Raw genomic sequence first — 26182 nt, forward strand, 5'->3', positions numbered from 1 at the left:
AGAAATATTAAAAGAGCTTTTAAAAAAGCTAATTTTATTTTTCTTAATTTAGAAATTATAATCTTAAAGCTTAATATTTAGTTATAAATATTAATATTAATTAAAAAAGTAATTAAACTATTAATTTCTTAAGTTTTAAAAATTCTAAAAATTATAATTAAAATTAAATTTTAATTTAAATATCTTAAAAAATAAATTAAAAAATATTAAAATAATTTTTAAAATTAATTTTAAAAATTCTATAATTTCGTATAAAAAAAATAAAAAAAATTATATATTAAATTACCTTATTAACTACTAAAAATAAAAATCTTTAAAAAATAAATAAAATACTAAATTAATATTAAAAAATAAAAAAATAAAAATTATAAAAAAAAATTATAATAATAAAAATAAAAAAACAAGTAATTAATTAAATAGATATAAATATATAAATAGTAGCTAAATCTTTAAAAAGTAGTAGTTAAGAAAGGTTAGTTAAACTAAATATTTAATACTATAATATCTATAGCAAGCCCAGGTATAATATAAAAACCTATTAAATAGTAATTAAGATATTTAAAAAAGAATATAATAAGTAGTTTTAATTAATTAAATAGTTTGTGGTATTTTTATTGCAATTTCTAGTAGGAAGGTTAGGATTTTTATCTCACTCGCTTGTCTGTCTCACTCGCTTATTAAATACGTTATGCTCTTTTCATCTATACTCAGGGTTGGTAGACGTTTTTGACGAGGGATTTAGTCACCTTGACTCAGTGGGCTTCTTTGCTCGAGATGTGGGACTCTTATCCCACATCACGTCACACTGGCTAAGCGCAAATGGGGGGCCACATAACCAGTGCGAAGGCAATCTCTCTGTAAGTGATCCCGTAACCTTGACTCTTATCAAACTATCATGTTCTTCTCTCATGGCTGACAGATTCCGACCAATGTCATTTATCCTTGGTCCTCTTTCCCACACCAGGATCCGGACACTCTTGATACCCATGACCGCTTTGTCGCGTCGCTCGCAGCGTTCACCAAAGGTACACGAATAGAATTGGACCTAGACGACAAGTGGAAGCAGGCCAATCCCCTGGGATCTGGGCTTTCAATATACGACGATTTGAAGATGGTTTGGACCCTCCTCCTTATTTCTGTGGCTACCGAGGTCCGACGCTGATCTAACAAACAGACAACCGCACATCTTCATCTCGCCGGGTTCTCTGATGCTGTGAAACCTTTCCAGGAAGAGTACCGACGGAAATTCCGGATGGATCCATACCTAGATAGAGTGAGCAGCGAGAAGATGTACGTATTCAAGTTTGCCGCTATGATCGATCTCACTAGCTGACGTTTTACTAATTGAAAGGCGGGTTGCTGAAAGGAGCCTCACGCCTGGCATACGCCACGATATGGTTCGGCAAAAAGATGCCTTTTCTCGTTTCGTTCGAGACAAGCTCATAAAAAGTGCTGGAAAGGCCTCTGATGCTTTTGGGACGGTCATGGTGTGGCCGTTTAATCCGCAAGAACCCCAGTACAGAGATACTTACCCACCGTGAGCTTCAACCCTGTTCCATCCCTGTTTCGATATAAATACTTACATGGATGGTGTCTCAAGGCTGACTCCACACGTCAACTGGCGATGGGATGTCGATTACACCGCACCTCTAGCAGGACTGCCACAGGTCATTGTCCCAAGTATGCCAAGTTCTCTCCCCAAAGTGTTTCCGGCTGGAAATCTTGTGCTAAAAGCCTCTAGTCGGCCAGTATGAGTACAAGTCCAGGATCACGGGCAACACAGAATATCTCCCGATTTGCGCCTCAGTTGTGGGACCCGCTGGTGAATCCCCCTTCCCCATCCCGGTACTACGTGGCCTTGTAACTGACCAGCCGACAAGGGAGTGACACTGCATTGGTGCAACTGCTTTCAAGATTCTTGCGAGGGTCAAAAGTGTGGCCTGTGACTGTGAAAAGCGGTCGTTATATTTGATAGGCGCAAATGGAGATGCTTGTCTTGCTGGAGGTCCCACCGTCGGACCATCGGGTGGCGGGGCGCGAGTTTCTGGTTCTTTGGCGTCGGACTTGCATTCCATGATATTTCAACGCCTGGGATTGTGGGTAGAGTTGTAGCTTGGACCATTAGCTCATAGAGAGAAGAAGAAACAAAATAAATGGCCTCAAACGGGTTAAGTTACTGAGTTCACCGATGCTGCCTTACCTGATGAATTCCGAAGCTGCAAATTGATAAATAATACTATATTTCTTTCTCTGCTATGCTTACTCTTTACCTGAGCTATTCAGGTAGATGGACAGTCCTCAATCCGTCACGCACGCGTGGTTACCACGATTCCCTTTCTCGATCTCAAGCATCACTCACACAACAGCCATCATCTAAATCACATTCAAGCCATCGGATTACGCAGCCATAACTCTAGAGCTATGCCAGGCTCCAGCGACCTACACCATTGTTGGTGAGCACGTTAACACTATCTACACTAGTAATAGAAACTTAACTCGAGTTAGGATCCGAGTTTGACCAACTCCAGAATGCATCGTGGCTGCTGATGGTGCACGAACCGATCCACACCGTGGTCCAGCCTATTGTGGGCGATGATGCATTCTTGTATTGATCGTGATCAACCGAGCTAACATGTACTAGTAGGACAACCTATCGATCAGATATGGCCACCACCAGTTAACGCTGATTGCATACCTGCTCTTTGCAGCTGGAACTGGAACATGGCAAGTCATTTTCGTGCCAATTCTGCCATTTACCTTTTTGTCCTGCGACATTCCTTGTCTCCTCGTTATTCTCGGTGTACTTGGCGTACGTGGTCTAACTTTGTTCCTTCCTAAGGGCTTCGCTGACAGCCTTACACAAATGACGGTGGGAAGAGCCATAGTATCGACTGGTGTTCCAGGTATCGCAGTCCTGGTCACATTCACTTTTTCGGACATGGTTTCTCTTCGAACCTTCGCGATCCTCTTCTCCATCTCTCGCCAAAACCATTAAGCGCAATTCCATCACAATACTTCGACATTGTTTGAAACTGCATCGACGACATCGTCACGGGGGCAAGCAGCCGTTGTTATTTATTCAGTTTTCCACCAATTCAATTAGTTTTTCCGCATCGTCACTCAGGCAGAGCTGGATATCTCACCAGGTTCGCAAATGACCAACGAATTGGAGTAATTAAACTCGGATGTAATATTCATCTAATATATGATTGTAATGATCTTCAAAATGTAATCTAAAGCGCCGATGAATGCAAAGTAGCCGTTTCTGGGTTCCAACCCATGATTCCCATTATTAATTCGTAATTAAAGCCCGGTCGTTTACAGACCGCAGAACTTCTTGTCGACGTTGACGACGGTAGCATCAATGCGGCCAAGGGCAGAGGCTTGGTTGTTGGTAAGAGCGTCCATAGCCTGCTTGCCGACGTTGAGACCGTTGGCGGCATGGTCGATGGCGAGGACATAGATGCTCTTGCCCTTGTAGGTGGCCTTCTTGCAGAGGCCGCAGTTGGGCGAGTTCCAGCCAGCGATGGATGCAGCACCGCCGACGTAGGGGAATCGAGGGATGTCGCTCTGCTTCTTCCAGCTGGGGTGCTTGGTCATGAGACCGTTGGCACCGTCGGAGCAAGAGACAGCAGTGAGGGAGCGGTTGGGATCATCGTAGCCAGTGTCGTAGGAGACTGTTATTTGTATGTTAGTGGAATTGGCGGTGTTGATGCTTTATATGTGGTACTCACCAGAGACGGCCGAGACGGCGGTGGCGAGGGTGAAGATGGAGAGGATGTTGGACAGCTGCATGTTTGCGGTTTGGGTTGGTGAAGAGTTGAAGGGGGAGATATTATTATTATTGGTGTTGTTGTGGTTGTTGTAGAGTGTGTGATGTGAAGCGAGTGATGAGTGATGAGATTGAACTGGAGAGAGGCTCGACGGTACCCTTTATACTCGAACAATTGCCGGGCTTGATACGCGGATTGCTATTCCTAAACTCAACCTAGAATACTGCTTCTCCTCCGTTACGAGCTCGTGGTGGGTCATTCCCCCACATGACATCAGATGTCACGGTTGAATGCCGTCGAAGATTCGGTCAGGCCGCGGGAAAAAGGACGGGCGAAGATCTATTTGCGTCCCATCTCCACCTGTGGATAGCCCTACTTCGTATAGAGCCGGCACCATTCGCCACTTCCTGTGTCACGTCGTATTCCGGGGTCCACCGTTAGCTTCGGGGTAGTATATTCCTGGCTTCTCCGGGAGCCGTCGGATGATTTAATTAACTTGTTTGGGAACATCTAGTCTCGCTTAGGCCTAGCTTTCAAGCGACAGCTCGTATCCATCTAAACAGTGCTCACGGCCCGAGCTGGCGAGGTCCTTAAGGCCGGAAAAGCGACTTGCGGATGCGATCGTCAGTTGCATCGAATAGTCGCGGCCCAAGGCCGGTTAGGCCAACGTTGCATCTCGGAAAGTACGCTCCGATCACAATCATGGCCGAATCAAGCATGTAGAATTGAACGATCAACAGAGATTAACGGTCCATCGCTGCTTTGTCTCTGTAAATGACATAACAAGGTCTATCTGAGGCTAGGCGATGAACTTTAAAGACGGAGGCGAACCGAGTATTACACCGCTTATGGCTTATGGACGGGGTAAGGCTTGCAGGTCGCTAGTGGGTGAGTGTGGATCGAGCTTAGACGGACACGAAGCTATCGCCATGTGCGGTGTAGGAATGACGGCAGGCTTCATTTTATTGTACATTTTCACAAGTCGCGATGAAAGAATCTAGTCTGTAACTTACGGCGTTTCGTTGTGTATGCTACAATTCCTAGAACCACGTCCAAATTCTGGGTTTGTTCGCGTTCATCTATTCCCATCCGATTTGACTTTTTTCCCGCATTCCAACATTTATGGACTAACTAATCCGGCGATCCAGTCCACATCCCACCTATCATCGGATGATTCGGCCACATCCGGCCATCTCCAGCGCCCTGGTTAGCCGTCACGGCCCAGCTCCACACAAAGCCGCAGCTTCCTTGGACCGGGCTTGGATTAGCTCTACCAATATTGACAACAAAGGATTCTTCATTCAGATGTATATATTCCTCAACTTGCAAGTATTTCGCCAGATTTAGGAACGCTCCTTATTTAGCTCGCTGCCGGACATGCAGTAAGAACTGCGCCAGTGGCAGGACTAGTGGCTTGTTGTGCTGCGGTCGCGTTCTAGACACAACGCCACCTTAACATCGCCACGATCTCACCTAAGCCAACGCCAGTTTACTCTGTAGCGATGTCATAGCTATCTTGCAATTTTTCCATCTCTGCCTCCTGACATCTGTTGATCGTGCTTCTATCCAAGAGTCCAGCATCCCCCCAACACATCTAGCATCACTTTAACACGGAGATGCTCGAGAATGAGGTATTGAACGAGATATTGAGCTTCTTGCTTTGTCTACGTGTATTTCCGCTGGATATAGTCTACGGGAGTATGCAAGGGCGGTAGGGACCTGGAGCACTTCCCCTCGATCCTGCGATTGCTAAGAGCGGTGGGAAAGGCCATGTGCGGAATTTGATTGACATTGTCCGCAAGATTGACAAAATGGCAGTAACAAACCAAATCTCGACAAAAAGTGCAAGGGCTTTTGAAGGACCGTAGATAATTGAAGAAGCCTTGACCAACATCCCTTTGTCGGCATCATGCGCGTAAGATCGCGATTGAAGTTCTAATGGGAAAAACCATTCTTAAATCTAATTTCCCGACCCTTCATCCTCGACCTCGAGATATCAGACTGCAAGCGGCCGGCTCCATATCTTTTGACATCAGTCCCAGCCATCTTCAGTCGATACTGTAACTCATGATATTTTGTCCTGGGGCAGTAGGGTAGGCTGATTGGGGATGGCCTGGTGAGAGTGGATCAGAATGTTATCTACATTATGCCATTAGTGAGCGGAAGTGGGACGACATGGTCATGCCAGCTGTCACGTCCATCTATCTCGGATCCCATCATATGTATGACGTCATGTATCAGTTGAATCTAATCTACTCGAGGTGTTTGCAGCTCAATGCCCTTGCTGATGCTGACGGCTGCATGGACCGAATTCCTTGAGTTTACAATATTGACCCTTCTCCGCAACAGATTGCATAGCCCATCGACAGGTGATGGCTATGTTACCTTCACTGGAAGCTACCACGTAGAAATCGAATGTCAAGCAAGGTGCCCCCTTGGATGTGCGCAGTTTCAAGTCCATACCTTGCCCCACATGAGATTGGATAGCATACCAATCGTCGTGTATTTCCAAGCTGATTATCTAGGGTAGGCTTCTATTACAATTAATTTGTAAGACTTTTGTTGTAGCTTAACTGAGGTGGACACTATTACACCTCTCGCCTCTTCTCCTTGAACATCCCTGGATCAACAGCCTCCCTCGCTTGTCAAAAGGCTAAGCCACCACAAATTGATGGCGCATTTCATCCCCGATGATATAGTGACACACTCTGCTTGTCAGCTTGTCAAGTATTCTCGAAGATTTCCTCGTAAGGCGGTGGTGGGATACAGGAATCGAATGTGACATGAAGTGAAAATCAGCGAGTCAACATTGAGGGGTCGGTCGAAAACTCATGCCACTTTAATAATTATAACTCTGCTGATTATTCAGCTTAAGAGAACTTTCCTATCCGAGTTCATATCGTTCAACTTTCATAGTAGATCCTCTATCTCCAGTGGCCTTGCCTCAGCGTTGTGTAGTCTGTTCAATTTGCATCCTCTCTCATCTCTAACGGATGTGCTTTCGGCTTGGGCCCCAAAGAGAACCGCAATAGCGGTATTTTATTTCTAGAGCTCAGGCACAAGTATGCACAAGTCACTTCAAGCCCTCTATAATCTTTCCTCTCTGGTTATCGGGTGTTGCCCATATTTTGTTCGCGTAGCCTGCCCGCATCGATGAATTCATGTAGTCAGGGTCCTTTCCAAGCGACAAGGGGCCATGGGGCGTTCCAGAGCTCAAAGAACAAATCCGGAATGTAGCTAGGGATGTAAATCTCTCCGTAAAGTTCTGGTTCTTTATCGATGCCATATATGAGTTCAGCGAGCTATGTCAATCCGCGGGCCTACGTAGCGTGCTGAAGGACTTCTCGAAATCGTCAATTCTCGAACTGTGTTTCTCCAGCCATCATTGGACTGGTGATCTGAAATCAAATTTGATAGAAATCGTTTGCCACAGAGCTGAGTAGTGTTCTGTTAGGTATTTATTTACCCGAGATATCGAAAATGGCAACCCTCAACATTGCACCATGTCTCCGAGCTCGACAGCTGAGGAAAATTCCAACTGGTTTGTCGTTTATTCTTTAGGACATGGTTGAGATATTTTTGATTTATTATGAGATAATGGTCGGAATTTGGGAAATAACTCTCATAGCAAAGAAACTCCTGAGTTTGGAGGTCTATGGCTATTACAATAAAGAGTATGATGATGCAGACTATGCTATTGATTGCTGGAGCCTGCTCCGACTGGAGATTTCAAATCTCCACGACAGAGTACGCTGAAAAATCGATGGAATAGAGAGTCTTTTATGTTGAAATTTTGCACAAGATAGTCCACGACTTTCTAGATTTAGAGAGGTGCGACTACGTAGATTCGAAAAGGACTAGGCTTCAATTTCTCGTCAGGGGATGACGGGTCTCCTGTAAGAGACCATCGTAAGGTTGTCACAAGAAAGCGGCATGCTAGTTAAATCTCGCGAACACAGATTCAGTCATTTGGGTGATGTATATGTATATTGTCGAGGATTAAAGTTGCAGGGACTGGTGTTTTCACTGCCTAGCATGGAATTGTCACTTACAGTAATTCGTTGTGACTTTAAATACAAGTTGGAAAGCTAAATTTAACTGATCTTACGACTCTATTAACTACTAGGGTAGAATTTCTTCTCTAAAAGCCTTTGGAATTATTGTAAGTTGAAGTGCCATTTCCCCCAACTCTTGCTCGCGGACAAACTCGCTCCACTCTAAACGCCTTCGGGACTTGCTGTACTTGAATAAGAGCCGGACTGGCAGCGAGGCCCGGGATTCGATGTTCTAGATGAAGTCTTGACGGTTTCCGACGTTGTGACATTTTTGTCGTGAAGGTACGGGCGGAGAGATGGTAGGCAGGCGATAATGACGCCCATACCACATTCAAGGGTATTCCAAAGTACTAGAGTCAATGGCGTAGATTAGCGTACGAGCACAATGATAATTCCAGGGTTTTTTGCTGGCGTGAAATATGAACTGGACATGACAAAACTTACCCATCAAACTTAAGGAGAGATTATTTCGAACCTCTGAAGCCTCGAGTGTGACGAGGCGGACGATGCAAATTATCATGGTAATGCCTCCAAGGAGAAATGTGCAGTACACTCCCACTTTCAATGACGTCTTCAACCCCATACTTGGCACAATGAGCCAAGGAAGCGCAAATACTATTCACAGTCAGTCTTTATTTGTTTCATGGGGCCGGTAGGTTTCTGTCCAGGCTCACCCAGAATGTCCCCGAAGAAGTGCAGGGCCCAGGATATGAGAAAGATACTTTCACCATAATTAATAGCACAAGATCCGGGAAGGCTTAGACTCCTGATTCGAGTCCGTCAGCGAAACCATACAGTCGCTTCTGGGGGAATAATATTCACCAATCATCTTCAGGTTCGCAGACACAGAGTAGCACAATAATGCTCGCAAGGTAAGCTGCCACGTTGTAGGCCATTGTCGCCCACAGAAAGATTTTTCGTTTCTTCATGAATTCTAGGAATAATTGTAAGTAGGCTGCAAGTAGTGCTGCTTTGCAAAGGTAAAAAGTCGACCAAAGCGGAATATGTGACAGCACAAGCAACTAATTAAGACAACATGTTAGCTAAGTTTCCTTCAGGAAGTTGAGCGATCGACTCTGTTTTATGACGGTCTTTTACTCGCCTTGATTATCATGTCAATGTTGTCGGGATCTCCACGATACCCATCCAGTGTCATCATGACGTGTTTGTCAAACGCGCCTAGGTGTGCCAACTCGGTATTCATCACATTCGTTATGGTACCACATATCCACGATGCGCAAATGAACCAATCACTGTACAGCAACTTCCTTTTCTGAATTATGAGGCGAAGATAAAGTCGTGCAATGATGGCCACAGCAGCGATGCCCGTGAGAAGCCATCCTGAAACCTGTTGGGCTTTGGCGTTAGAACACGGGAGAAGATGCGACCTCTCGACCACATGGACCTGGTATTCTTACGAGGAGGGGAAGTGGCCCTGGAGAACTTGCGCCCATGGCTTTTGGTCGGTATTGTCGATGCTCGTGAGATCGTATTTGGTCCCGTTGGATTAGAAGGTTCCTCGAACGGCACAATTAGACATGCTGTGGGGTCTCGTCGCTTTGGAGGTATTGAGACATGAAGCCATGATTAAGAAAAAATTCGTCTTGCATCTCCCTTGCGGGAGAAGCCCTGGAGCTATATAGTTTTAGCCAAGGAGTCCAGACTTGAAAGCGGCCCATCGGGATTTGCCACGAGCCATGAGCGGAGCTAACCCAGAACAATGACAGAAAAGCTGTTTAGGCTTTCCCAAGACAGCTCCATTCTTGGGATAACGCCACACTGGAGAATATTGCATTCCAGTCGAGATTTCGATGCCGAGTGAAACGAACAAGATCAGTTGTTTGATGGAATATTTGCGAACTATGTTACTTCGAATTGAAAAGAAAAAGGCAGGTGAATCAAGGCACGGATGTTCATGATTCAATTCGGTTGTTATATGAGCAACAAGATTAGTAATGGCATCAATACGAGTCGATATGAATCTGGACCGTCGCCAAGGTAACAATGGTGGCGTTTTGCTATCAGAGTTTGGAGATGATCCCTGGGCCTGGGCAGGCCAAGTGCGTAAGGTATGGAAGATCATTCCCAGAGTTCAAAGCTGCCAAGTCCCTAATTAACGCCGTGTAGCGCCACTGGGTCTGTTGGGAATCATCTAGATCACGTGTAAGACGTTTTCACTCCTTCTCCGCAATCGTTGCTACCGATCACATTCGAGGATGTTGCATCCGGACGCCACCCGGGCCGAAGTCGTTGCATGGAAATAAATACCCCCGGTGATAAGAGTAATGAGCTTTTGCTCCGCTAAGTCGGCTGCTTTTAAGAGACGCATTTATCCGAGCGTAGTGCTTGTGAGCTGAGACTGAAGCAGTTGATCCTAATACCAAGGCTCCATTGTGAGGGTCATCACATCCACGTCGAGATTCGGGCTGAACTGAACGCACTGTACTTGGGCATGCTCGGCTTATTCATAGTTGATATGCATTGTGAGAAGTCGCTTCTTTTCGCATGTGTGTAGAAAAAAAAAAGCTTTGCACAGAAGATGTAGCTCTGTCGAGACGAATCTGGGAGCTGGGTGAGGAATTGGTCTCCATGACTAGTGCCGAAATTACTCACGGTAGGTAGGAACATTTGGTATATTAATTCCATACGGTCATATGACAATTAACTTAATTGATCAATGGGCTATTATTAAATGGTCGTCGGTCTAGAATGTTGACGAGTGTTTAACTAATTAGGGCTATTCTGTATTTATGAAATAGGACATGGTACTGAGAGTGACTTGGATGGTGACGCGGGTTTAGTTGTAATGCTTCAATGTTAGGCGGTTTACACTGCGACTGGCAAATACTTTTTCTGTCTATATGCAACACATAATCGAATACCTAAAGGATGGGTGCATACAGAAATTCAGAGATTCAGATGTTCAGTTAACATACGTATCGTGTATTGTAATTAGGCGGCACCTCAAGGGTTCTCACGCAGTAATAGAAATCATTGACAACCGACAAATCTATGCTAGCGACGGTGTATTTCGTTTCTAAAACACATCCTGCAAGAGATATGAGATCTCTGACTTTCTATAATCATCCTCCGCAACATATGATAAACCAGTACGATTGACATCAAATACAAGGTTGTCAGGCTGTGCGAGCGTGTACCGCGGCCATGCGACAGCTTCCGAAGAGCCTTTGCCCAGGTTGGGATTGGTATCGTGAATGAAGGCCACCCACATCTTGCTCATCAGGTCGGCCAACTGAATGTATGTCACAGGTTTGTTCTCAAACGGACTAGTCGCGTATCCAGCCGCCTGGATGTTGTTGAAAACAAAGGCAACTTCCTGGAAATGCGTTGCTCCGTAAATAGGTCCCAGGCCATTGACGTAGACATTCCACATGTAAGAGTATACAGGTAGATCAACACCAGCGTATGACTCTGCCAGTAGTCTCCTGCCACAATGTTGTTGATAGTCTCCCGCGAAGGCCGCCACTCGTTTCCACTGCAGGCCCCATGGGTTCGCAGCAGGTCGACCAACGTAGGAGGCGGGAATACCTACGTCAGGGTCATCCGGGTACAGCTCCGTGATGCTTGCGACTTGAGTGCTGTCTAGGCCCAAGCTAGTGAGCCAGGCTTGGAACTGTGCCGTGGTGTTGATACCCTGTTTAGCATACGCTGTGCCCTCGTCGAAGTTGTTGCCAAGTAGAAGCGGGACGTGGGCAAATTTACCCTCACTCAGGAGCTGAGTTGCTTGGTCTGTCATAAAGTCGTCATCGATTACAGCACTGAGCGTGGGTGAAGTGACACCCAACGACGTGGTACCGTTGAAGATTTTGTTGAGTGTCTGCCAGGGAAGTTCTCTCAGGCAGTCCAATCGATCAGCAGCCGCAGCACATCCCGTCTGCTCAACTAGAGCATCAAAGTATGACTGCCAGGCCTCGGCACGGACGAACTTGGCTACGGGGCTGCCACTCTCGAGTATCGTGCTGCGAAACAAGCCATCGGATTTTCCATCATAGGCGACGAGCTGCATTCCTAGAGATCGAGCGCCGGCTGACTCTCCCCAGATTGTGACCTTGTCCGGGCTGCCCCCAAACGCGCCGATGTTGTCCTGAAGCCATCCCAGCGCCATACGCTGGTCCTTGAAGGCAATGTTGCCGGCCCCTGCGTCTTGCATCTCCTTTCCGAACAGGAAGCCCCAGTAGGAGAGTCGGTAGTTGATTGAAACGGCCACGATCGGCTTGTTCTCTTTCACGGATTGATCGACGATGTAACTGAGGTTATACCTTGGGTCACGCGAACCTCCCATCACGTAGCTCTGTCGAATCAAGGTCAGCAACAGCCGAGAATCAAGTGTCTTGACCACGAGAACTCACCCCTCCATGCACCCAGACACCGACCGGGAGGTCATCTCCTGCTCCTGTACCTGCAGGACGGACGACGTTGACAGTCAAGCAGTCCTCAGAAACGGGATTGCCTAGGTTCGCAGTATCCGAACCGTATCCAATACACATCAACCCATATTCGGTAGCGGATCGAGGCTCGTCGAAGGATTCCTTAAGTGGCTGAGGCGATGCGAAACGGAGAGGACCAACGGGAGGTTGCGCGTATGGGATGCCGAGGAAGAAGTCCTGCTCATATTGCTCGTTGTGCACGCCTATATAGGTGCCGTTGTCAAGATGGACCGAGGGAGCTGAACCACACGGGCTTGGGGAGGACTCCGCCAATGTCAAGCCTGACAGAAGCGCCAAGAGAAGGTTTCGTCCGTACGAATGCATGGTGAGCGTCTGACGAGACGTGGCTTGCCAGAGTTTCGAAAGGGAGGGAGGTTCGTCACATTAGCGCCATGTCTCCTGCAGATCGCAAAGGCACGCTTATAACGAGACTGGTTCAAGCTGGTAGTGGGCCAATAATTTCATGAACTCAAGAAATTATCTCGTCATATCATATTGGAATAAAATCTTGATGCACCGCCCGGAAAACCGGGTTACGGACCGTAGCCAGAGATCCCGTGGACTCGCATGCTTTCCCACATGAGGGATGGTTGCGGTGTTGACACCACCGACTTGTGTTAGTGACTCTGTCGATCACTACCAAATGTATCCAGCCTCTGGCAGATCAGTGACGATTCATCCCCTTGCCCGCGTTGTGGATCATGCTTTCAGCTCCCCACATGGTTCGCTTGTTCTGTGTGAAGTGAGCTTGCGGCTGTAGCCGACCGTTGTCATTACTTCAAAGTTTCTCTGCATTTTTTCATTAGAATTGCAAATAGCGTTACATCTACTCTCATTCTACCTGCTGGTTAATGGATTCCCGCCCGTCCGGATGCCGGAAGTGTCCCGGAACAAGTGGCCGCTATTCCCAGATTTAGTTAGAATCTTAGCTTGCTAGACCCTCGGTAGCGTGACTCGTGGGAACCTGAAATGGCTAGCGATGATCTAAGTGGCTTGAAAAGCGCACGAATAGAAAAGTCATATCATCAGAAGGTTCAACGCTAGGTCGGCATGAGAAGACGCGAAGATGATAGCGTGGCTAGAAATCCCATTACTTGAATCAGGGGTAAGCAGCCCAATTCCCGGGTTTTAATATTTGCTTTCGGGTGTGGGTTTCCGCGTGATGGATGGAGTAGCGAGAGAGTCCAAGGCGTGAGGCTTGAGTGGTCAACATGAACTGACTCGTGCTCATCGCACCATCAACAAACCAGCCCCTTGTCATATTTGAGTCAGGCAAATCACACCAGACTGTCAGCCATGCCCGTCAGCTCGTCAGGGTATTTTTGTAAGACATGCAATGATAAATTTGTTGATGTTATTCCATGTGAATCAAACAGCTCGCTATGAAAGATGTGCAAAGTTCAGTGTATGACAAGCAGTTATTTCCAACAAGTAAAATGAAAACAACTCGATACAATCCCCGTAACATGCTAGAGGAAAGGAAACTGTGGCTGAGACTGCCTGAGAATGGTGTGAAGGACATGATTAGGGACAAAGGGGCATGCCTCCCCTCCATCAGCTCATTGGGCCCAAGAGCTGAGTGGTCGTCTCAACTCTAATCCCCGGTGTGCTAGTGAAACGGCACGGTGCCTCGTGAGAGCGCCTAGCGTTGTTGATCCTTACCGAAATATGTCGCCGATGAGCGCACTTGACAGAACTTTTGCGCCACGGCGTCCGGGAAGCTCCAGCAGGACGGTCAATGGAGGGAGGATCAACGGAGGGACTAATAAATATAAGGTCGAGAGGGACCGGAAAGCCAGGATGTGGATGGGATTGCCATCTGATGCATGTCACTGCCCTACGCTCTGCAGCTGTTGCTTTTGATCATCCCCTCATTGCAACTTGGTGCGTGCAGCGAGTGTCACAATGGCCGATAGCAGGGGCACCCGGCTTATTGCCTCCTGTTGGACTCTGACAGCGGCAGCTGCCATATTGCTCTTCCTGCGCTTATACTGCAAATTGTGGCGCGGTAGAGGCCTGTGGTGGGACGACCATTTGCTGATCATCGCCATGGTAGGTCGGGGTGAATCTCTGTCACAGATGACTGCCCCAACTGTTCGGTAACTCATGTCCTTGTCTTAGGTAGCATTGGTGATCGCCGTGTCGATCAATACCTACATCGTGTCTCTTGGGTTTGGTAGTCACATTTGGACCATCAGTGACGAGAATCTGAAGACTATCAACCTCAATACGATCCTTGTGGCGACATTCGGGATTATAGCAACAACCACGAGCAAGACGTCGTTTGCCATGACATTGTACCGGATCGCTACGAATGCGTGGATGAAATACTTCCTCATCTTTGTCATTGTTACCATCAACGTATCAATGAATCTGGTGTGGATTTTCGGCTTCGCCAAATGCACGCCGTTGAAAAAGGTGTGGGATAGTGATGTACCGGGGACTTGCTGGGACAGGAGGCGTCTCGTCAAATTCCAGCTATTCGCGGCTTGTAAGACCAAGAGAACGGATCCGACATCCAATTTTCCAATGAACTAACAAGCTCTACAGACTACTCCGCGATCCTGGATTTCGTGTTGGCATTCCTTCCTTGGCAGATCATCATGGGCATGTCGATGCGGCGTCGCGAGAGGCTTGGAGTCGCCGTAGCAATGAGCTTAGGTGCCATGTACGAACCCCCAAGAGCACCGTATTGCACCTGAGGTGATTGACTAATGCTGAATAGTGCCGGAATAACGGGGATTGTGAAAGCAGTGCTGGTGGTCAACATGACCAGTACTGACTTCACTTATGCCCGCGTTGATCTAACCATCTGGACACTGACGGAGCCCGCAGCCTCCATCATGGCAATCTCGATCCCTATTCTGTAAGTTTTAGTGTTCAGTTTCCTTGCCTGCTGAAATCAGGTGACTAACGGCAACACAGGAGGATGTTGTACCGGGAGCTCAAGTCGAGTCAAAAAAGTTATCCTCGAAATAAATCGCAGACGAATCCACTTGAACCAGGAATGGGAAGCCATATTCAAGATGGCTCGGACCAGAGAAAATCGAAGCGATTTGGCTTTGGTTCTAAATACGGCCGGAACTCTGTTCTCATCATGTCAACTGCAGGGTGGCAGGAGTCTCAAGAGGCTCTACAGGATGCAGAAGGCAGCCAATCCAAACCATCGCTGAGACAGGGTGGCGTCTTGAAAACGGAAGAAGTGAGGGTACATCACGAACGGGTAAGCTTGAGCGACGAGAACTCAATAGAGCTCAAACCCTTGAGCGTGGCCCATGTGAATAGTGGGAAGGGTGCCGACCGTTAGATATTTGAAACAGAATAATTAGAAGTGACTAATGTGCATATAATTGAGACAATTACTACTTATGATCCAAAGGTGTGCCAACAGTCATCAACCCGGGGGACTTGTATTGCTTACATGGGTTCACAAGTCTCCACCTAGGCCGGTTGGCGTCTAAGGACCAGAAGTATAGTAGAGGCTTCGCTGCTATCTATTCAACGATACTAAATATCTCATTATATTTCATTGCTAGAAGCAACACTCAATCAGTGAACCTACCCTGGAGCACGAGAAAAAGTGGAATTTTTTCACTTTCCTAAAAATAACCTATCCCTCAAACGACTCTATACTTCAGATATTACTTCCCTCACTACTTCTACTATAATTATAGTCTTATGCAGTAACGGGGGGATTCAAAATGGCACGCCCATCTTGACTTTTTGATTGTGCGCTCAGGCCGCGATGCGATGATCATAGGACCGCTTACATTAATTGTTAAAGACCCAACTTTTGAAGATAATTTACAACGCGTGCATGACATGTCAAATATTCTTCCTAGCACAGAATCCTCCGTTGCCACAGCGTGCAAACTGTCCTGTCGAAGAACGGAATAGATACCGTAGAATTTAAGGTAGATAGAGACGATGGGAATGGGACCGCCAAGACTTCATCCAGGGCCTCTGGGATTGATGCCGCATATGGTGATTCTGCCGTAAAACCAAGGCTTGGTATAGGCCTCGATCTCGGGACTCGAAAATGCAGTTGCCTTTACTATTCCTAGTCTATTCTCTACATGATTGGTATCTTTGTGTGTGAATTCCGGTTAGGGTGGTGGTGCAAGTGGAGATCTCGGAGGACTTTTGAAACCCCGCTGGACTTTCGCTTGGAGAGATGGCTAAAGCGAGAAGGTAGCTAAAGTCCAAAGCCGACACTAACCCTTATCGAGCAGTTCCCAAGTCGGTGCAACCTTATCTTTTGTCAACTGCCTAATATAGAGGGCTTTCTGTACTATCAGTGCTAGATATAGGGTTGTTGACTTAATATTTAGAGTCATGCGTTAAAGTTTCGAGCCGAGCAAGGCAGTTGCTATTGGTGTTAATAGGTATATAAGATGATGTATGTGTCATGATTTCCTAAGTGGAGAGCAGCAACTTTTGTCTCTATTTGTTCCTCGGGCTTGACTGTGACAATGAAGGCCTCTCTTCTTAGCACGCTGCTCGCGCTGTCTTCAGTGACATCGGGATGTCTTCTCCCCGAAGAGCGCGAGGGCGGTGAAATGAGGACAGTTGTCCGTCGTCAAACGAGCAATGGAACCCCCATTGGCACCGGCGATAGATTCAGTGCCGGAGCAACAGCCCCACGAGGACTGGGAACGCAATCCAGCGCCTCCTTCAGCACGCTCCTGAACGTCGCCGAGATCAAGAGCGGTCTGCAAGGCCTCGCCAGCACGTACGGAATCACAACGTTTGAGACCCCGTACAAGACTTACCAAGGCGCCACTGTGCTCGGAGCCAAGGTTGGGGGCACCGGAGGCACCTGCAACAACGCCTACCGTGTCTTCTTCAACGGCAACATCCACGCTCGAGAGCGCGGATCCATGGACAGCGTGCTGTACTTTATCTCGGATCTGCTGTACGCCAACAAGAACAACGTTGGCCTTACGTACGGAACCAAGACGTATACTAATGCGCAAGTCAAGACCGCCTTGTCTGCCGGAATTGTCTTTATTCCGCTGAGCAACCCCGACGGAGTTGCCTACGATCAGTCGTCCAACAGCTGCTGGCGAAAGAACCGCAACCCCAACTCGGGCGGATCCGTGGGCGTGGATCTGAACCGCAACTTCGACTTCCTCTGGGACTTTAAGAACCTCTTTGCGTCCAGCGTGCAGTCCAGCGTCGCCTCCACCTCGACCAGCTCTGAGACGTACCACGGAACCAGCGCCTTCTCCGAGCCCGAGACCAAGAACATCAAGTGGGTATTTGATACCTACTCCAAGGTCCGTTGGTTCGTTGACCTGCACTCGTACGCAGGCGACGTGCTCTACAGCTGGGGCAGTGACGACAACCAGTCCAGGTACCCGTATATGAACTTTCTCAACAGCACTTACAACAGTGTCCGCGGGGTCCTTTCCGACACGCCCGGTTCGGGCAGAGGCTACGGCGAGTATACGCCTCAAGCCGAGAGCGACGCCAATATCGGCGCAGCTAACCGTATGGTTTCCGCCATGTCTGCGGGAGGCGGCCGTTCTTACACGGCTATGCAAGCATCCGATCTGTATCCCACATCCGGTGCTAGCGACGATTACGCCTACTCGCGCCACTTTGCGGACACCAGCAAGAATCTTGTTCACGCATACACGGTAGAGTTTGGTTTCGGCAACAGCGCGGCGTCCTGCCCGTTCTATCCTACGGTTGCTCAGTACAACTCCAACCTCAAGGCAACCAGTGCTGGTTTCATGGAGTTGTTGTTGGCTGCCGTTGACCTGGGACTTGGTGATGCGCAAACATGTTAAGTTGTTATGGCCGAAAAGCCCCTAAGGGCATGCGTGGTTGAGGATTTACGTGAGAGATAGAATTATGCCGTGATGAGGTCGAGAGTGGACCATAGGACGTTAACCTGCAAGAAATTTAGTGTGCTAGGCTTCAAGGACGATATTGCTACCTGTAAATAAGATTGCATTCCAACCCTGAAAGGTAACGAGGCGAGGAGATGTAACGAAAACAGAAATGAATTCTTGAGTGTCGACCCTATGATCGTTTGATACATGTAGTAAATCTTTCCAAAATTATTAGTCCGACCGGTCCGCGATCCAAATGAGTGACGACAGCCTCGTGACCCTTCTTCTGACATTCCGGTGGCCCGGTCTGCCTCGACATAACCCACGAACCTCATCTGGGCTTTCCGGCCTACTCCCACTTCAAGGATATTATTCTGTACATAATGTAGCATATAGAACTCTCAGCAATCTTCTAAGGGTGGGTGGCTTCGCCTCTTACATTTCAATCCGTAGCCCCGCTGCTGAACTGCACTTGTGGAATACATCACCCAGTTGTAGTTGTACTTGCACAAAAGGAAGCGTAAGAATATAAATTGGGATCTCAGCACGGGTTGAACATTACTCATTCCTTGTCCCGAACCACCTCGATCTAAGTCCCAGGTGAGGCTCATTATCTCGGCACTCCTATGGCGGGAAGAAGTCGAATCATCGGCATTTCGGGGATTGTCACGGTTAAGGTTACGGTTAAGGTTACTCCCGCTGAGCGGGTCCGAGCAAATGCCGAGATGTGAGGAATCCTTTCAACTCCACTTTATCCCTCACTGAATCTAATAATCATTCGAGCAGAGGTCGGGGAAAAGCCCCGACATGCCGTCCGTGAATAAGCATAAAGGGGTAGCCAAGCGGGTGGTGAAGTGACGCTGGAATGATAGAATGATCAAGCGTCAAGTTTTGAGTCTCGGAAGCTAACTGGGAGCAAGACATGAGGACAATAGCTGCCAAACTGCATCATTTTAATACACCCAGCTTCACTTTAAAGTTGCCATCTTCCGTAAGCACCTACAGATCATGGTTGTCCTACCAATTCATGACTGCCGATCGACCTTTCCGCGACGAAACAGGTTTGATGACAACTTGCCTAAGTTAAGTGACATGCCGGATCTAGCGGGTGTAGCGGGTGTAGCGCAAAACTAATTCAGCACCGCCGATGGTATCCGGCATAAGGATCTGCGATTACTGGCCCTGGTCCCATGTATGTCAGGGAGGGGTAGGTCCCAGACCCCCTCATCGCTCATCACGACCGTAGCGTACGCCCGGTAGCATCAATTATCGGAGGGCTTAGAGGTTTGGGGGCGCTCAGTAGCCGAGACAAGATTGACTATACTTACACGGCAGCCAGCGCGCATGTACTCGGTCTCCAAATACAAGACGTTGTATTACATACATGGGCAGATAGATGCCCGGGACTATGAATTGCTTACTTCTCTACTGGCATGTAGAGCCGACTCTCCTGTTGGGGTGATCCACGTCTAGTTGATGCCGGGTGTAAAGGAGCCGGATGTAGAGGATTCGCAGACACGGTGGGGGAAGGCTTACAACCTCGAGAATCAGTCCTAAGGTCCTTTCCCAGGACTAACCCAACCTGGTCCGCTCCTTGTAACAAGTGGTAACGTATGTTTCGCCTCGCGCTGCTAGAGCCGATTAGTAAGCGGGATCCGGAATGATGTATTCTCGCGGGATTCGGAATATGTGTATTCGGAATAATGTGTCGCGAGATTCGGAATAATGTGTTGTCGCGGGCAAGAATCTGTCAGCCCAGGAAAGTGTTAGATTGCTCGAGGCTCGCCGAGGGGTATAAAAGAGCATGTATTCGAAGTATCAATCCGTACTTCTTCCAAGCTCAACCATAAAAGCAACTCTTTTCACTCCGATCCCTACCGCACAAGACATTCTCTGAGACTCCGACCTAGAACAAACATCAACACACTCCAGACATGTCTCTTATCACCGTCTTTGGTGCCACTGGCGCCCAGGGAGGCTCCGTCGTCAGGCAACTCCTCAAGGACAACAGGTGGAAAGTTCGAGGAGTCACTCGTGATGTGAATTCGGAGAAATCTAAGGAGTTGGCATCTAAAGTAAGTCGTTTATAACTCTTCCAGACACGGCTGTCTGACATGGCTGTCCCTTTGACCTTTGGCTTATCCAAGCCTTTACCTTGTAGGGTGTCGAAGTTGTGGCTGCAGATCTCTTTGACGTGAAAAGTCTCGAGAGAGCCGTTGAAGGCGCCTACGGAATCTTCCTTGTGACTCTCTACTGGGAATTCATTCCAGGTCACGGCTTGGACGGCGCCGGTGAGCAAGAGGTGATTCAATTCAAAAACCTGGCTGTTGCAGCTTCAAAGTCCAAAACTCTGGAGCATCTCGTTCTCAGCACTCTACCGCCCGCGGACAAGAGCTCGGGTGGAAAGTTCAAAGTGCCGCACTCTGATTACAAGGAGAAAGGCGTGGAGTGGATCAGAAAGAACACTCCCGAACTTTGGGCAAAGTCGTCCGAGTACTGGGCAGGCTTTTACACATCAAACCTGTGGACCCTTCCTTTCACTAAGCCAGTGAAGCCGGTGAGTGATACATTTCGAAGTTCCATCTCAATGTATAGAAATGGGCGCAGGCTAATACTTTCCGCGGCAGCCTGGCTCTGGAGCCTACCTACTCCTTCTCCCCTCCAAACCATCGGCAACAGTCTCCCTTGCGGGTGACCTGGAGACCAACACTGGCATCATCGTTGAAGCTCTTCTCAAGCTTGGTCCCAAAGCATTTGACCGCATCGCCATGGGTACCACCGACCTAAAGCCCATTCGGGATCTCGCTGTCTATTATGAGAAGGTCACGGGCAAGCCAACTAAGTATGTTGAGGTCTCTGATGAAGCATTTGAAGCGCTCTACGGACCCTACGGGAAGGAATTAGCGGCTCAGCTCCGCTGGAGCGAGTCCGTGACTGACTGGGAGAACCTAGACCCTGGAAGGGTCATAAGCCATCAGGAGCTCGGAGTTAACGGCAAGCTCATTGGCTTTGAGGAGGCTCTTGTCGCGGCTAAGGACAAGTTGGAATGAGAGTTCAAATTCCAAGCTGTCATATAACCTGAACGAGGATAGAGTAGCTGAGTATAGGTTTAACGAAGGAAGGAGATACTTTGTGCGTGCCTAGTATTGGTTGTGTTTCACGATGATACTGTGCAGTACTTTGCCTTTTCCACATCACTTGCAGTGGGGCGGTGAATTCTTCAATATCGTAAATCCGAGTAGAAGTTTCTGCGCTCACTAGTTGGTTGTCACCTGCAGAAAGACAGCGACGGAACGCAGCCGAGGGGATTCAACTTTATTAACTTATTACTATTTAGTATATTATTAAAAGAAGTTATTTTATTATTATAACTGGCGGTTTTTAGTATTATAAATAACTATTATTAGTGTTTTCTTTTACTATTAAACTTCTAGTCTCCCCTCTAGGTATGTGTGTACTAGAGCACCCTAACCTCTTGACATTATTAGTAACAATGCTGACAGAAGGGATGTGTCAGTCTTCCAAGGTAAACTGAACTACCTTGATCTTCAGCTCCTCACTGGTCCACTACCCGGCTTACCGTTTGCGGCTTAAGACTTTTGCCATTTTTGTCACCTGCCGCTTGTAGTGGAGAGTTCGGAGTTCCTATTTGATGTCGTGGTCCCGGACCGATGCCTGGAGTGCCTAGCCCATCAGATCCTCTCGCCTCGTGAAAGTTGATTCCAACTCCACTGCGCGGCATGTAGTAGCGTCGGGAAGAACCTTGTACGGTCCTATATCGAATGTGCCTCAGCTTATTCACTTTGAAAGTGAGGCGAACGGAGGTATGATGTGGATATGTTTGATTGGACTTTCCTCTTCCCCACCAGGTCTGCAGCCTGCTTGATGTGTCGGTACGTACGAGGCATCCAATCGAATGGCAGAATTGCTGCACATTGCAGCATCAGACCGGATTGCCAAGTCTAGCCTGGATGACCAAGTCTGGCCCTGACTCCGAGGACTTGTGTGGGTCAGTTGTGTGGTCTCTTCAATGGATGCCCAACCCGATTCCTTCGCCGCGGCCGATGTATACTTCCTCCTCCCACACTCACATCTCCCTCGAACCGGCACTTCTTGGATATTACCTACTCCTATCTTAACGCCTTCCTTCCACAACCCTTCTCGAGAATTCTCTTAACGGATAAAGTCCACAATCTATATCCTCCAATTCCAACGCTAGATAGATACAGGGAAACTGGCATATCTCAGCGAACACGCAGCAATGGTATGACCCCATACCCACTTCTTCGTGGAACGGACTTGGGTGTCTGATAATCGATGAAGGAAGCTCTTGGTGCCTTGGCTGCCTGCGTACAGCTTCTCGAGCAGTCGGCGAGGATCCTTCAGCAAGCCAAGGAGGCCTGGGCGCGCCACAAAGACGGCATTTCTTACCTGCAGAGCGTGGTCGATGACGTCCAGGCCACGATCATGATTCTTGACCTGATCGTAACTGAGAAAGAACTGCAGCTCGATCACGTCTGCAAGGCAGCCTCGCTGGTTGTTGGAAAGGCGATCGAGCTTGACAGCGTTATTAAAGACCTGGACAAGAGGTCGGCGATTGGCGGTGGACTGTCCAAGCTGCTGCTCCACTTCATCAACGCCCAAGGAGAGAAAGATGTGCTCGACAAGTTGCGAAGGGAGCTCAACGACTCCAAGTCAACCTTGGTCATCGCTCTACAAATGGCGCAAGTCGGCCTTATTCGGTCTTTAGGCGAGTCCGACATCACCGTGAACATTGAGGTCGTCAGCCGAGTTGACCAGCTCGTCCAAAAGCGCCCCGGACTGGAGGAGGGGCTGCGACTGAAGCAGCTGTTGCAGGCCCGCGGTCGGAATGACGAACGAGGCCAATGGCACTTGAGCGACAAGGACCTGGATGAGCTCACGAAACCACCCCCTTACGAATACAGCCCGCTCTTGCCCGGTCAGACTCGAGGCATCGTGCGCAACAACATAGTGGATGCATCCACCTTTGTCGGCATGGGCATCGGCAAGGACGGTGGCGACCACAATTCGGTCTACCATCCGGATGAGCTGATCGTTCAATCGAATAGGGCCCAGAACCGTTCATTATTCCTTGGTGGCGGGATTTCGGCGGCCAACTTGGTGTACCTTCAGAAGAACATCCCAGGGTTCGTACTCCCAACCACGGCCGCAGATCCAAACCCGACCGGGTAGTCGATAGTGAGATACATGTCGTTTTGTCTATGATGCTCTCCATTGCTATTCCATGTAGCTCAGAATCAAATGCCCAGCCATTGCCTGTCTTGAGCGGATCAGCTTGGACACTGTGTTATGTGTGTTGAGGGATACTCGTTGTCGGCTTGGGTTGGAATATGGTGGAAATTTCGGGGTCTTAAATTGTTCGAACTGTGTTCATGTTTCATTCGTATTCTCTCCGCCCCTACCTAATAAATGCTGCTCGAATAATACGGTTTAGTGCTCTATCCTGCCACTTGACGTGAGTGTTATGCCATTTCGGTAGCCCACCCCCCGCCACCCATCAGTTTGGCCACAAAATAGGTGCTGGCGATCTAAGTGTGTTTGACAAATCCTGGCAGCAATGTATAGTCTGAGTCATGAGATTTGAAAATATCGAGCATTGCTGATTCCATTGTAAGAGTATTCGAAGCCACAATGCCTCATGCCCTCATCTGCCTTTCGCATGCCATCGCCGCATTCGCATGCCTGCAGGGATAAAGATACTCAAAAACTTGACCAGGTGATATTGTTATTGGAAAACCACGAGGGACCAGCCTTTCAGCAACTCTCTCTTATAAGGGACAATGAGATTAGTCTTGGTACTTCTGTATGTATTCTAACGCTGGCCTGGATTATCAAACAGCCCACGGGAGGCAGAAGAATGCCATGATATTCCACCTTGGCTGCTTAGATAAATAAGGGATAAAGACGGACGAGCGGATAGCACGCTCTGCACAGTGTGAAATAGAATCATGGGCTACTGACTTACCTCTGGGGCTTGATCACTTGGAAGGACTTGCAGGCGCCACTTCAATTCAGCCCCGAGAAATGTGGTCACGATGCCAGCTTGTGATAGTCAGCCTGATCGTTATCTCGGCATCTCCTTGGAAATTGAGTCAGGTATTCGGCAATTGCTTCTTTTGGCACCACCAACACCATTCGAGGACTATGAGGCCAGTCGGAAGCACGCCCAAAGCCACACCTTCTGACGTCTTGCACATCTGGAGATGTAATTGGGGGTCAAGAACCACATCGCGTGACTACGAAATTACAACTGGTGCGCACAATTCCGACCAATGGATAAGTTAGACGGTGTACATGGCCGTTGCATGTGATGTCTACGCAGTATTGTCCATCCAGGGGCGATCATCCTCCACACCATCGAGCTTTCTTCTCCCACCACGAGGGACGTAATGGATGCACATCGCCCCAAGAATTTCCATTCCGATGCTCTTGGCTCGAGGCTGCCTCTCATTCATGTCGAGCCTCGACCTCCGAGCTTGTATGCGGGTGCAATCAACTGGGCACCCAGCTCGCGACTTGCGTACACCTTCCAGTCTTTCTGCTTGATCCTGGTAGCCCTGTCCCAAAGCCTTCCCCCTCTCATTTTCAATTTCTTATTAGACACCGCTCATCTTAGCGGGTGAAGACGTTCATTCACCCAGACGCTATCGCTTTGTCTACATCGCCTACCTTGAACAAAGAGGCTCGTCACGTCGAACTGGACAACATAGCAGACTCACTTCCCACTTTTATCACTTCGACCCAAACTATGAGCGGAGTTGGAAATGTCTACTATGTTGAGGATTCTGCCCATCCCCTACCACATCCCCGATTAGGAGCACTTAAGGCCGAGGCCGGCACCCGAAGTTCACTCGGTATCCATGAACAACATGAATCCAACCACAACGTCCGAGGCCATGGTGTCGCATCTCGCCTGTGCGCTTCTATTTTTGACTTTTGGTCATTGATTCTTCGTCAGGAATCTTGGCCTTTGACATCTCCTGATTCTCGCGATGCCTTGGCGCCGTTAAGTTCGCCATCGTCATGCGGGGACTGGGATGAACAAGGCTTAGACCCAGACAGCATCGCCACAGATGAAACTGAAGCGATCCATGATTATGAATCAAGCTCTCCGTTTGATGCCGAAATGACCATCTGTTCGCCAGAGCCGATGCCAAATCAGGAAGATATGGAAGTCACTTGCCACCCGAAAAACAGCTGGGATATGGAACGGTTTGTGCTTAACGAAGAACGGCAACGGCTGTGTTTATGGAAGTTTCGCTTCTCTGACGAAGACTTGAATCGCCTTACGAGCGACGATTCCAGTCTTTTGGGGAGCGCGGTATTGGAGTCTCTTGTGAACATTGCCCACGCACTTGTTGGCGAGGCTGGTGAGTTACGAACCGTTCGCTTTCGTCAATCCCAAACGCTTCTATTCGTACATCACAATTGGCCACAAACATATTGAGCATGATGAAGATATCTAGAGACCCCATCTCAATTTGCGAGAATGCGACCCATACCCGGCACAGACACGCTGACTTCAGACAGACCTACATCAGAACGGTCCAGACGGCAGCTCAGATGAGTTACAGAAGATGATTCGCATTCACGCTGCGAAATTGAAAACACTTGTCCAGGAAGGGAAGGGACTGGTAAGGAATGCGTACCAGGAAGACGATGCCGAGACGATTAACACTGGAAGGACTGAGAACACTGTGCCGGATGACATACATTACAGCCTTCGTGAAAAAGTAAAGTGCGATATTAACCGACTTCAGAGGCTCCGCTTACCGATTGACCAAGCTCTGGACATCATGACAGGCTAGATGATTGTCAATTGATTCATCCAAGTCAAGATATATCCCAGTTGGCATCGACGGTAAGAGTGGTGACAAATGAATGTATAAAAATTGGGAGTGGAAGTTACTGTATGAGTGACCGATGATGATGGACTATCTGGTGACAGCAATTGAGTGAAACTGCGACTTGTAGGATGGGGCTGGGTAGGATCATGTCCTGAGAAGATCGAATGTATGGGTGTG

General features: G+C 48.1%; 9 protein-coding genes across 9 annotated transcripts; 5 read left to right on the forward strand and 4 right to left on the reverse strand.

Moving 5' to 3' along the window:
- Positions 1-721: 721 nt before the first annotated feature.
- Positions 722-2940, reverse strand: BGZ61DRAFT_559750 (uncharacterized protein; the record flags this gene model as incomplete). Its single annotated transcript, XM_046255772.1, has 9 exons — positions 722-1045; positions 1173-1264; positions 1533-1561; positions 1870-2063; positions 2201-2216; positions 2360-2373; positions 2444-2472; positions 2696-2714; positions 2758-2940. The coding sequence occupies 9 exons, from the start codon at positions 2938-2940 to the stop codon at positions 743-745; spliced, it is 879 nt and encodes a 292-aa protein (XP_046108999.1). The 3' UTR covers positions 722-742.
- A 378-nt stretch (positions 2941-3318) lies between these two features.
- Positions 3319-3795, reverse strand: BGZ61DRAFT_490247 (Cerato-platanin; the record flags this gene model as incomplete). Its single annotated transcript, XM_046250315.1, has 2 exons — positions 3319-3677; positions 3735-3795. 2 exons carry the CDS (start codon positions 3793-3795, stop codon positions 3319-3321), a joined length of 420 nt encoding a protein of 139 aa, XP_046109000.1.
- A 4052-nt stretch (positions 3796-7847) lies between these two features.
- On the reverse strand, positions 7848-9421 carry BGZ61DRAFT_442288 (uncharacterized protein). The gene is made up of 6 exons (XM_046244705.1): positions 9247-9421; positions 8931-9176; positions 8651-8850; positions 8503-8594; positions 8273-8443; positions 7848-8178 (listed from the first exon to the last, which is right to left on the reverse strand). The coding sequence occupies exons 1-6, from the start codon at positions 9280-9282 to the stop codon at positions 7991-7993; spliced, it is 933 nt and encodes a 310-aa protein (XP_046109001.1). The 5' UTR covers positions 9283-9421; the 3' UTR covers positions 7848-7990.
- Positions 9422-10865: 1444 nt separating this feature from the next.
- On the reverse strand, positions 10866-12600 carry BGZ61DRAFT_343238 (Alpha/Beta hydrolase protein; the record flags this gene model as incomplete). Its single annotated transcript, XM_046239577.1, has 2 exons — positions 10866-12140; positions 12199-12600. 2 exons carry the CDS (start codon positions 12598-12600, stop codon positions 10866-10868), a joined length of 1677 nt encoding a protein of 558 aa, XP_046109002.1.
- Positions 12601-14095: 1495 nt separating this feature from the next.
- Positions 14096-15780, forward strand: BGZ61DRAFT_442291 (uncharacterized protein). Its single transcript, XM_046244706.1, has 6 exons — positions 14096-14328; positions 14398-14767; positions 14827-14944; positions 15002-15142; positions 15202-15655; positions 15711-15780. Exons 1-5 carry the CDS (start codon positions 14182-14184, stop codon positions 15581-15583), a joined length of 1158 nt encoding a protein of 385 aa, XP_046109003.1. The 5' UTR covers positions 14096-14181; the 3' UTR covers positions 15584-15655; positions 15711-15780.
- A 968-nt stretch (positions 15781-16748) lies between these two features.
- On the forward strand, positions 16749-18071 carry BGZ61DRAFT_527575 (uncharacterized protein; the record flags this gene model as incomplete). Its single annotated transcript, XM_046253124.1, has 1 exon — positions 16749-18071. The coding sequence occupies one exon, from the start codon at positions 16749-16751 to the stop codon at positions 18069-18071; it is 1323 nt and encodes a 440-aa protein (XP_046109004.1).
- A 1979-nt stretch (positions 18072-20050) lies between these two features.
- On the forward strand, positions 20051-21166 carry BGZ61DRAFT_341837 (uncharacterized protein; the record flags this gene model as incomplete). The annotated part of the gene is made up of 3 exons (XM_046239457.1): positions 20051-20191; positions 20278-20664; positions 20744-21166. 3 exons carry the CDS (start codon positions 20051-20053, stop codon positions 21164-21166), a joined length of 951 nt encoding a protein of 316 aa, XP_046109005.1.
- A 1088-nt stretch (positions 21167-22254) lies between these two features.
- On the forward strand, positions 22255-23330 carry BGZ61DRAFT_411469 (uncharacterized protein; the record flags this gene model as incomplete). Its single annotated transcript, XM_046243267.1, has 2 exons — positions 22255-22380; positions 22440-23330. The coding sequence occupies exons 1-2, from the start codon at positions 22378-22380 to the stop codon at positions 23328-23330; spliced, it is 894 nt and encodes a 297-aa protein (XP_046109006.1). The 5' UTR covers positions 22255-22377.
- Positions 23331-24906: 1576 nt separating this feature from the next.
- Positions 24907-25966, forward strand: BGZ61DRAFT_527578 (uncharacterized protein; the record flags this gene model as incomplete). The annotated part of the gene is made up of 2 exons (XM_046253125.1): positions 24907-25528; positions 25689-25966. 2 exons carry the CDS (start codon positions 24907-24909, stop codon positions 25964-25966), a joined length of 900 nt encoding a protein of 299 aa, XP_046109007.1.
- Between the last annotated feature and the right edge of the window lie 216 nt (positions 25967-26182).

This window comes from Ilyonectria robusta, assembly GCF_021365365.1.
Source record: "Ilyonectria robusta strain PMI_751 chromosome Unknown BGZ61scaffold_3, whole genome shotgun sequence".
Classification (NCBI taxonomy): Eukaryota; Fungi; Ascomycota; class Sordariomycetes; order Hypocreales; family Nectriaceae; genus Ilyonectria; species Ilyonectria robusta.

Coding starts and splice junctions, on each gene's coding strand:
- BGZ61DRAFT_442291 (XM_046244706.1), top strand. CDS start 14,182: ATGGCCGATAGCAGGGGCACCCGGCTTATTGCCTCCTGTTGGACTCTG. Junction 14,768..14,826: donor ATTCCAGCTATTCGCGGCTT/GTAAGACCAAGA, acceptor CAAGCTCTACAG/ACTACTCCGCGATCCTGGAT. Junction 15,143..15,201: donor GCAATCTCGATCCCTATTCT/GTAAGTTTTAGT, acceptor ACGGCAACACAG/GAGGATGTTGTACCGGGAGC.
- BGZ61DRAFT_442288 (XM_046244705.1), bottom strand. CDS start 9,282: ATGGGCGCAAGTTCTCCAGGGCCACTTCCCCTCCTC. Junction 8,595..8,650: donor TGCGAACCTGAAGATGATTG/GTGAATATTATT, acceptor GACTCGAATCAG/GAGTCTAAGCCTTCCCGGAT. Junction 8,179..8,272: donor TCTCTCCTTAAGTTTGATGG/GTAAGTTTTGTC, acceptor CATTGACTCTAG/TACTTTGGAATACCCTTGAA.